Here is an 11,525-nt window from a genome sequence, read left to right as displayed (position 1 = left end):
AGCCAGCATGGGATCCCCCATACCCCTCCAGCCAGCATGGGATCCCCAACAACCCCCAGACAGCAAGGGATCCCTGACACACCCCAGACAGCAAGGGATCTCTGACACACCCCAGACAGCAAGGGATCCCCCACACCCCCCAAGACAGCACAGGATCTCCAATACACCCCCAGACAGCATGGGATCCCCCACATTCCCGCAGACAGCATGGGATCCCCCATACACCTCCAGATAGCACGGGACTCCCTGCACCTCCCCAGACAGCACAGGATCCTTCACCACCCCCAGACAGCAAGGGATCCTCCACACTCCCCCAGCCAGTACGGGATCTCCTACACTCTCCCAGCCAGCACTGGATCTCCCACACCCCCTAGCCACAGCAAGGGACACCCCACAACCCCCAGCCACAGCAAGGGATCCCCCGCACTCCCCTACCCAGCACAGGATCCCTGCACTCCCCAGCCACAGCATGGGATCCCCCGCACCCCCCAGCCACAGCACAGTACCCCCCCCCGCCACACTCCCCGACCCAGCATGGAATCCCCCGTACTTCCCCAGCCAGCATGGGATCCCAGCACCCCCACCCAGCACAAGATCCCCCACACCCCCAGCCGCAGCATGGGATACCCTGTATCCCTGTAGCCACAGCATGGGATCCCTCACACCCCCTAGGAATCAAGGGATCCCCTGCACCTCTCCACCCAATGGAAGTTTAACCACTACCTGGCTTTAGGAAGAGCTGGGAAAACAGGACTACTGATCCTAGGCACCCCTGCTTCCTCCCTACAATGACCCCAGCCTCTCCAGTGCTTTGTCCTGCCTCCCTTCTGGGGAAAGGAGTGGGCATCCTGTATGACATGGTGAAGTCAGAAAAGCCAAGAAAACCCACAGAAGCGGCATGGGCTGCTTCATGCAGCACCTGAGCCCTCAGACAAGGGTCCCCTCAGGCACCGCATGGCCCACCACTACAGGACAGCACTGAAGGGTAGGGGGACATCCAGGGCACCAACAGCTGCAGGAAGCAGGAGCAGGCTCGGGTGGGAAGAGCCGAGAGGAGTGGGGCTGTCTGGGAGCCTGCCACTTTCTGCCAGGGTCGGCTGTGTTCTGAGGGCTGCGATTCTCCAAGCCCGACTTCAGAAGTAATAGGGTGGGGGATTACTGTGGTCCAAAGCAGGGACGTTTCAGAACTTATTCTCATCTTACCTGTTGAAAGGATCCTGTAGAAAACACTCCTTCCAAACCATGCAGGCGACCGCCCTGGACATGAGGTAAGAGTAATACTTGGCACCATACCCCACAAGGTGGCTGAACCGCAGCTGCCAGGCCTGCCAAGAGCAGAGACACAGCACAGGACACAAGTCAGTTTCTGCCTGGAGCATATCACATGTGAGAAACAATGGAGACACAGAGAGACCTGTACATGCTTTTATTTGCATTTTACCCTAGAAGGCTATGTCACCTATAATATTAATATTTTCACATGTTATACGCTGTTATAGGCTGAACTGTGTCTGCTCAAAATTCACATGTTGAAACCCCAAGCCACACCTCAGAATGTGCCTTATTAGGAGACAGGGCCTCCAAAGAAGTAAATCAGTAAAAGTGAGGCTCTTAGGCTCACTCATGTCCTGGAAGAAGAGGAAAGCTGGATGCCAGGGTGTGGGTGCAGAGGAAAGGCTGTCTGCAAGCCAAGGGGGCCTCAGGAGAAGCCAGACCTGCTGACACCTTGGTCTGGACTTCCAGCCTCCAGAACAGGGCGGAGTAAATTTCTGTTGTTTAAGCCACATAGCATTTTGTGAATGCAGCCCTAGCATGCTAAGACATACACAGAGAACATTTTGTATCACATAATCACATATATGCATATGTTGCTCCAAATATATGGTTAATCTTCTCCATGGAGTTTAATTACTTACACTGATTATAATACATTTTATTTTACATGACTATCTAGAAAAAAGATAAAGTCATGAGTTTACTTATTTTTAACAATTTGGTTAGTTCAGAGAGTTGTACTCTGCAATGATTCTCTGTTGCATGTACTGCTTTTCATGAACCAGTTTTTACAACACAAAAAACTTCCATGTTTTTATCATAATTACATTTTATGACAAAGCAAAAAGTCACAGAGCAGAAGAAAAATGGGACAAAATTTAAAAATCTTAACTATATAAAGAAAGGTAATCTGGGAACGCACTTTTTTTCAGAAGAGACAAATGCTAAGAACCGAAGATAACCACCAGCAACTCGCCTCTCAGCGGAAGGGTCAACAAACTGTGGTCCCTCCTTCTCTAAGCTCCTTCCACTTCTTTTCGAATCATAAGAAAGAAGAAGTGCACGCCTAATTGTTTTGTACAAGTTCACCACTCTGGATTCACTTCTGTGACAGAAATGTAGAGAAGACAGCCCAGAGACAGTGGCAGGAGCACCGATGGTGGAGCCGGGTGGACGTGCACATCTGTTCTAACCTGCTTGGAACACCTGGTCATCGACATCAGAGGAGGGAATTTGGAGTCTGGCACAAAGAGAGTGCATCCATTCTTTTTAAGGACAATGATGTGGTTATGAGAGGAAAGGCCATGTGGATTTTCATGGAAGGACACTGCTCCACTAGGAACTTCTTTTCCTATGAATACCGCTCTTTCTCTGTCCCTAAAGTGGAAAACACCTGCAGTCTGACCCATCAGCACATGCAGGTCTATGCAAACACAGCACATGAGCTGGTGATGGTGCATCGGCTGTAACGTCACCCCAGCCAAAGCTGGGACTATGAAAACTGTCCTCAAAGGCCACATTTAGGACTTTAATGTTTTTACTTTTCTGAAAGAAACAAATCTGACAAGCAATCATCCACTTTCTTCTGTCTTTATCTGACGTAAACATTTCTTTTTTTTCTTCAAGGCGTTGGAGGGAGAAGCTTGGGCTGGGCACAGTGGCTCACGCCTGTAATCCCAGCACATTGGGAGGCTGATGCAGCTGAGTCACTTGAGGCCAGGAATTCAAGACCAGCCTCGCCAACATGATGAAACCCTGGCTCTACTAAAAATACAAAAATTAGCCAGGCGTGGCAGCGCATGTCTATAATCTCAACTACTCGGGAGGCTGAAGCAGGAGAACTGCTTGAACCTCGGGAGGCGGAGGTTGCAATGAGCCGGATCACACCAGTGCACTCCAGCCTGGGTGACAGAGCAAGAATCTGTCTCAATAATAATAATAATAACACAATAAATAAATTTTTTTAAAAGCTGAACTTTTTAAAATGATAACAACATGCTAATAAATCTGTTAACTCCCTACAAAATGGAGAATAAACAAAGTAAAATCCTTGCTGCAACTCTATAAACTAGATAAGTGAATTCTAGTATCAAGCAAGATACATTCTAAAAGATATGGTTACTTTATCACAGGAACGTGGCAGCATACTCCCTGTATCCACTAAACAGTGGCTTAAAAGACTCATGGCAATGCTAGTGACTCTCTGGTTGTGTCCGATTCTCCAAGAGAACTAATTTGCCTGGGTTCAGCAAGGGCTCTGTCATAAGGAAGGTGTGTGGGAGCAACCAATCTAGGACATGGGGCCAGCACCGCCGAGACGCACAGTGCGCCTCCACATCCGCTCTCCTCTTTCTGCAAGAGGATGTGATTGGAAGTCAGGTGGGTACCTTGTGAGTGGTGTCCTGAAGGAACGAGCCACACCCCTTCCTCCGTGGGGATGCAGCCTTGCAGGAGTGTGGGCCTGTGATGGGGCAGCCGCCTCGTGCTGGGCAGGTGCACTCACACAGCTACTGTTTTGGGTCTGTCACAGCAACCAGACCTGTATCCTACCTCGCAAGATACGCCAACCCCCGGCCCAGGTGCCACCCCCACACAGTACCATGAAAGTACAACCAACGGTGGGGCTGAGGCTCCTGGAGGTGCAACAGATGGCATGCCCTTGGTGGAGCTGTGCCCTAGGTGGGGGGACCTAGACACTCCATATGTGGCCTCACAGTTTCTTGGCCAGCAAGGCCCCTCCAGCACAGTGAAGGGCAGAGAAAGGCAGGCACAGACTTTTCATCTTATTGAAATGCAAGTGGCATTTAAAACAAAAGCAAAGAGCCTAGGACCATCTATGAATTAAATTCCAGTATAACAAACTTTGAATAGTTACATTTTTAGTCAAAAGGCTTTTAAAATTCATTTACAACATATACACGTTTCATATACTCTGTCTTATTTAAACAGGGTATTTGTCAGTTTTCTGTTACACTGGATCCTAATCTACTAAATGATGAGAGCACATGGACCCCCGGTAGCCTGTCTCATATGAAGCAGTTTGGCTGTGAGGGTATCTTCTGTGACGGACTGCAGAATGCTGCTTCAATATCATATTACACCAAGATGCCGGTGCTTGTGCTACCGATGATAACCGTCTCTCAGGGTGGAAGCCCCAGAATCCGTAGCTTTCAGCTAAGGGGCTTTGTGAAACTTTTTCTTCATGGTGATTTGCCAGAACTAGTTTGGCAGGCTTTGCAGTATAGAGCAGAATTTAATTCTGTTTAGATTCAAGCTGAATACAGCTTTGTTTTATCTTGAAAGCAGGCCCACTTCAATAGTGGCATCTGATCTGAGCTCAGAAATGTCTAAGTTCCCTGGTTCTATCAACTCGTAACTGAGTTCCCGCATAAACAGAGTAATAAAAATAAGACCTCTCAGAATGGTAGAAAGAGACATCAGGATTTGGGTGCACACCATTTCCTGGACAGCCCCGGTTCTGCCTTATCCTGACCCCCGGCTGAATCCAGGTCTTCTGGCACACACATGCCTGGCTGTGTCTTGCACTTTAATTACAGGTTTGGGTTGAGGACTATACCTCAGGACATGCTAGATAAATTATCTCCACCTGACACCTTTCATCATAGGTTTGCAAGTCTATGGCCGACTAAGACCTACAATTCCACTGTTGTTTGAACACAATTGCTGAATTCCTGCTAATTCAACCTAACGTTAAGTCCTAATTGCCATTTCACTCATTCATCTGGAAAAATGAAAGATAGCATTTCATCTTAAGCTCTGGAATTATGATATCCTCTTCCTTTTAAATTGACGTTTTCTACTTCCTAAGGGATATTTGTCAGCTGTATAAAAGCTTTCACCCTTCCTTCAATATTTAATGTGTGGATCTGATTTCAAAACCAAACCATGCAAACGTCTTTGTAGTTTTCCTTTTATTATGGTGAGAGACACAGATTTTCAAATCCTATCATGATCCCAAGGCAAGCCCATTTAAACTTTCCTTGAGTTAGATAATCTCAGTGATCCCATGCGAAAGACAAAACTTTGAGCCAGCAAAGCAGCATGTCAAGAAACCTGTGGATATGGTCACTTGCTTCAAAACTCCAGAGAACGGGAGGCTCTTTGATAATGTATACTTACCTATAGCTCTTCTCTAATGTCACGATTTTCCAGAGCCAGAGATGGAAAAGTGGCAGTGGAGCCAATTTATTATTGATTTTCAGTTTCAAACCTAGAAGAGGGGCTGGTGCAGAGCAAGCACTCATTAACTGTGTGCTAAATATTTAAAATGGAACTAACCATTTCTCCTAATTATACTTTTTAAATTTTTTTAGAGACAGGGTCTCAATCTGCGGCTCAGGCTGGAGTGCAGGGGCATGAGCATGTCTCACTGTAACCTGGAGCTCCTGGGCTCAAGTACCCTCCCACCTCAGCCTCCTGAGTAGCTGGGACCACAGGCATGTGCCACCATGCCTGGTTAATTTAAAAAAAATTTTTTTTTAAAAGATGAGGATCTCTCTATGTTGCCCAGGCTAGGTCTGAACTCCCGGGCACAAGTGATCTGCTTGCCTTGGCCTCCTAAACTGTTAGGATTACAAGTGTTAGCCACTGTGCTCAGCCAACTATACTCTTAAATAGTATGCCATTTCTTCACGTCCAGCTATACAAGTAGAAATGCATTTAGATAAAATTTATTTTAAAATGATTTTATCACTGGAACATTATAGAGGTGACTCTTGAAAAACACAGGTGGATCCACTTATATATGGATTTCTTTTTTTTTTTTTTTTTTTTGGCGACGGTGTTTCACTCTTATTGCCCAGGCTGTAGTGCAATGGTGCACCTCAGCTCACCGCAACCTCCACCTCCTGGGTTCAAGTGATTCTCCTGCCTCAGCCTCCCAAGTAGCTGGGGTTACAGGCTACCAACCCTGGCTACTTTTATATACTAAAGTAGAGATGGGGTTTTCCCATGCTGGTCAGGCTAGTCTCGAACTCCCAACCTCAGGTGATCAGCCTGCCTCGGCCTCCCAAAGTGCTGGGATTGCAGGCGTGAGCCACCCTGCCTGGCTATATGTGGATTTCTTTCCATGAATACAGTAGAAAATACATATTGGCAGGTTCTGCACCCACACCCAAACACAGGTGGGAAATGCAGTATTCCAGAGATGTGAAACCTGCATTCATAGAGGGCCGAATTTTCCTGTCTGCAGGCTCCACAGGGCCAACGGCAGGACTTGAACATGCTCAGAGTTTGGTATCCATGGTGGGTGGGAGGGGTGGGTCCTAGGACCAATTCCCCCCAGACCCTGAGGGACACTATACAGCAGTCCTCTCACTCAGGTGAAATGGTAACGGCAGTTTTCCCATCCACAGTTTCAGTTACCTGTGGTAAACTCTGCTCCAGAAATAGGCAGGAGAATTGTAATTACATGTTCTGAGAGGGAGAAACTACATTCGTAAAACTTTTATTACGGTGTATAACTTGTCCTATCTTATTATTGCTGTTAATCTCTTACTGTGCCTAATTTATAAACGTAACTTTATCATAGGTATGTGTGCAGAGTGCATATAGAGTTCAGCACTACCTGTGGCTTCAGGTATCCACCTCGGGGCTTGAAACGTACCTCCCGAGAATAAGTGTGGGGACCCCTATAAACCACATGAGTACAGAAATGGCAACCTGTGGGTTTCTTGATGGGTGTCATAAACTTCCTAAGGGCGTGGCCTACATACTATGCCCATGTCTGGACTTAGCCCAGTACTGGAAGCACAACGGGAACTCAATAGCAGTCTGCTGAATGAATGGACAGACAGATGGAGACCATGGGATTCTTTCACAATGACACTCAATGTTACTGACAACTGGACATCTGACTGAGATGGGCAGAGCCCAGGAAAAATATCTGTTTTGCAGGTAAGATGATACTACGGTGTTAAAAACCAAATTTGGATCTTAGGCTATTAATGGTTTTTAAAAATAGCTCTTTGACTACATCATTTGATAGATGATGTAAGATTTCTGAGGCTAATTTTGGTACCAGATCTCCAGGTCTGGGGCATGTAGCCAATCTGAGTAGGGCTTCCTCAGGTATGCTTTCTTTTTTTTTTTTTTTTTTTTTTTTTCCCATTTATTTATTTTATTGCATTTTAGGTTTTGGGGTACATGTGAAGAACATGCAAAATTGTTGCATAGGAACACACGTGGCAGTGTGATTCGCTGTCTTCCTCCCCATCACCTATATCTGGCATTTCTCCCCTTGCTATCTCTCCCCAGCTTCCCACCCCCCACCGTCCCTCCCCTATTTCCCCCCAACTGACCCCAGTGTGTAGTGCTCCCCTCCCTGTGTCCATGTGTTCTCATTGTTCAACACCCGCCTATGAGTGAAGGTATGCTTTCTATCTCTTTCAAGCCTCACAGACTAAACAAACGATGGGCTAGCGATGCTGTAAGAGCTCAGAGAAGTCTGTTGTTCACACTTGCACCCGGCTTGATTTCACATCACTGACAGCAAAACCGATGCCTATGCCACATTCATGTGTCTGTGCATGACACCTGTAACTTTCAACCTCGTTTCTACCGTGTCTGCTAAAATGCCTATCAGAACACACCACAGACCTACTTTTATTACAGCTGAAAAGAAAGTTCTTCCATAAGCGATGATAAGCAAATATTACAGTTTAAAATGTTGGCCAGACGCAGTGGCTCATGTCTGTAATCTCAGCACTTTGGAAGGCCAAGGTGGACAGATTGTTTGAGCCCAGAAATTTGAAACCAGCATGAGTGACATGGAGATAACCCAGCTCTACCAAAAAAAAATCAAACCAAACCAAACAAAAATTAGCAAGGCATGGTAGCCCACCTATAGTCCCAGCTACTCAGGAGGCTGAGGTATGAGGGTCACCTGCGCCTGGGGGCAGAGGTGGCAGTGAGCCAAGATCACACCACTGTACTCCGGCCTGGGTGAAAAGCGCGGACTCTGTCTCAAAAAAACAACAAACAAACAAAGTAGTATGGCAGGTGTAATATTAATGGCGCACAAAATATTAACTAGGAGCACATCTCTTCAGTATGCTAACCTCGATTGTCAATTTAATTTACATGTAATAAGAAAACCCTGGAAATATAGAATTGTGTCTATCAAAAGCAAATCTATTAGCAGAGCAGGAATGTAACTGACTCAAATGGATTTACATTTATTAGATGAGACACAGGAAGGTAACACTGATCTAATTAAATAAGATAAATGAAAAGCAACAAGCATAGAAGTAGAACCAAGAAATGCTTGCTCTTTTTCTTCCCAGTCAAAACTCCTAACATTGCTTTTCCTCTCTCCTGCAACATCTGAAGAGAAAATGGTAGATTGAGCCTTCATTTTAAAGGAACCCATGCTAACACTGGGAAAGCGCCAGAGAAGTAACATAGAAAATAAGGATGTCCGTGGTCAGGAGAGTCAGCCCAAGACAGCAACGGGGCCTCTGCAGGAACAGGTACTGTGTCTGAACCCCGATCAGGTAGCTCTGGGACTCAATGAAACCCCTAAAGCACAGGACCAGAAGGGTTCTGTTTTTGTTTCCATGATGATCATGAGTCCTTCAGTAAAGGAGGTGTGTCTGCATAGGATCAGACAAAATCCAGGGAAGGAAAAGTGGAAAAGGACATGATTGCCCTTTGTAGACCATGAGATTTTCTCTCCAGGCATAGAGAGGAGTACAACAAACAGCAATGCAGAAGGGACAGCAACTTCTCCATGGGAAGGAGTCCAAGGGCAGGTGAATCACCCATAGACTGCACACAGGTGTGCAAGAAAGCAGGTGTGGGGGGGCTATAACCGGGTTTTGTGGGCAGAGGCTCCAGTCCTCCAGGGGCTCACAGCTTTAGAACCGAGGTCTCCACCTGCGATGGGGAAACAGGCAGCCAGTACCTCTACCCTGTTAGATAAAGCTGCAATACAAAAAGGAGAGGGACAAACAGGACAATTTGATGTCACATAGGGCTGCTATGGTCCCTTTCAAAACTCATGTTGAAACTTAATCCCCAAAGTGGCAGTATTGAGAAGCGGGGCCTTTAAGAGGTGACTGGATCATGAGGGCCGTGGCTTCATAAACGGATTATCATGGGAGTGGGACTGGTGGCTTTATAAGAAGAGGAAGAGAAACCTGAGCTAGCCCATGAGTACACTCAGCCCCCTCGCCATGTGAGGCCCTGCGCCACCGCGGGACTCTGCAGAGCCCATGTGAGCAGGAAGGCTCGCACTAGATGCAGCTCCTCAACCTTGGACTTCTGTGCCTTTATTCCTGTAAAAAATGAACTCTTTCTCTTTATGACTTAGACAGCTTCAGGTATTCTGTTGTACGCAACAGAATATGGACTAGGACAAGGGCCTACTGACTTCTTTCACTAAACAGTTAAGCAAAACCCTGGCATGGCTTCCTGAGACCCTGTCCTGCTCAGACTTCACTTCCTGTCACTCTCCCCTTGCTCTCTGTGCTGCAGACATGCCGTTGACTTGCTGGTCCAGCAGCCTCCAGGTAAGCTCCTGATCCTTGCTCTTCTCTCTGCCTCAGGTACTCTTCCCCCAGGTGGATCCCTATGGCTCATTCTCACTTTCTTCAATGTCTTTTCAAATTCTACTTCTTCAACAAGACGTTCTCTGATGATTAAAAAAAGGAGAGGGGGACAGGACGCTGTCTCACTCGGCGCCAACTCCAGGTGCAATTGCAGCAACTGGTTTCACTGCTGTCCGCCTGCCCCCAGGCAGCTGGGACCCCAGCAGTGACGTCTGTGCAGATGAACTCCCACTCCATGCCGCCTTGCTTGGTCAGGGCCTACCTCCCCCGCCTGGTGCCCTGGACTCCCCCAGGTGCTCTCTGGTGGCTGATCTCCCGCAGTCGGGCTGCAGTCCTTGCATTCAGAGCCTCTGCCCCCTCCCAATTCACCTAATTAGCCAGCACCTGGGATTATTTTAGTGGGACGATTTATCGAAGAGGGACTAGAACACACGAGTTTAATATTTTCTAATGAGTCTGTAGTGTGCCTTTAAAATTTTCACAGAGACTACTGGAGAGGCTGTCCTAACTTCCCCTCAGCATGGGCCTTGTCAGTGAGGGCCTGCCCTGTGTCTTGTGGGTGCTCACCACCCTTTCCTCTGTCCCTCCACATGGCGCACAATTGCTAGGCACAGAGACTCGAAAATCATCCATCTTTCCAAAACTCACAACTGGCCAGCACTGGATATGGAGGACCCAGCCCTCAGGGCCACACAGTCACAGTCACGGGGGAAGGACAGTAAATCCGAGATCACCTGTCGTCGAACTGCGGCAAGTGCTGTGGAAATGCAAGCTCTGTACTCACCAGCCACACGGCCAACACCAGATCCCAAAACCACCCTGACCGTGGCCACACCCCCCTCCTAGGGCTGTGCGTGGGCCAAAGGAGAGACGGGAAGGGAAAAGCGTGCACTGTGCTGGTCCTGGGGATGGCCCAGTTTGTCAGCTACTAACAGAATCCTTCACAAGCAGGGAGGACATCAGACACCTCTTTGTATCTGTGACTAGCATGGTGACTTCAATAAATATTTATAGGAACAATGATAAAAGGAATAAGAATATGAGACACAAATAACTCTAATTTAGAAACAATTTACATCTGTAAGTTCAAGTTATCTTTCTGTGATTAACCATTTTCAATAATCACTAAAATTATAAAGATGTCAACAAATAGGTAACATGTAACTAACTTGCTGACTACACACACACACACACACACACACACACACACACACACACACATCTGCATTTCTGAAATGACAAAATTAATACTCTCTTAGCTTCTCATAGGCTTAGGCCACGGTGGATGTGCAGTACTGAGGAATGCACGGCTCCTACACAGGCTCTTCCCTAACAGTCCTGTTTCATCTGAAACCTGTGAAATGTGGCGTTTGCACAGCCACATCCTCATTTCACCATCTCTTACCTACCCACCCTTACCTAATAACTCTAAATGATTCACAGTCAACTTCCTTGGTTTGAATAACTGCTGCTCCCCAAACTTATGTTCTCATTTTAACGGTGAAAATTCCACCCCCCAAGATCATATTAAAAAGTACATCCTATTAACTTTCCTTTACATTGTCTGAGAGGTAAAAAGCCAGACCCGCGCAATTAGGAGGTGTGTCTTACTAAGGATAATGCTCCTGGTAAGATGAAACTGAATTACTAAAGTTGATAAAAACAGCTTCGGCCGGGCGC

At 46.9% G+C, this 11,525-nt stretch overlaps 1 protein-coding gene and 1 long non-coding RNA gene across 3 annotated transcripts in view; both read right to left on the bottom strand.

The window, feature by feature from the left end:
- The window catches only part of MIPEP (mitochondrial intermediate peptidase), a 163,723-nt gene that overhangs the window by 31,173 nt on the left and 121,025 nt on the right, over positions 1 to 11,525 (bottom strand). For both annotated transcript variants that reach the window (XM_032260084.1, XM_032260085.1), the window contains exon 17: positions 1,204 to 1,325. In XM_032260084.1, coding sequence (XP_032115975.1) covers positions 1,204 to 1,325 — 122 coding nt within the window. The remainder of the gene's footprint in view (positions 1 to 1,203; positions 1,326 to 11,525) is intronic.
- Positions 6,140 to 11,525, bottom strand: part of LOC116537877 — an 8,689-nt gene continuing 3,303 nt past the window's right edge. Inside the window, exons 2-3 of the long non-coding RNA XR_004263393.1 lie at positions 11,241 to 11,243; positions 6,140 to 6,196 (exon numbers count right to left, since the gene is read on the bottom strand). This is a non-coding gene — a long non-coding RNA (uncharacterized LOC116537877). The remainder of the gene's footprint in view (positions 6,197 to 11,240; positions 11,244 to 11,525) is intronic.

The sequence above is a fragment of the Sapajus apella genome, unplaced genomic scaffold, assembly GCF_009761245.1.
Source record: "Sapajus apella isolate SASKATOON/1434 unplaced genomic scaffold, GSC_monkey_1.0 scaffold114, whole genome shotgun sequence".
In the NCBI taxonomy this organism is placed as follows: domain Eukaryota; kingdom Metazoa; phylum Chordata; class Mammalia; order Primates; family Cebidae; genus Sapajus; species Sapajus apella.
This window is presented reverse-complemented; position numbering and strand designations above follow the sequence as displayed.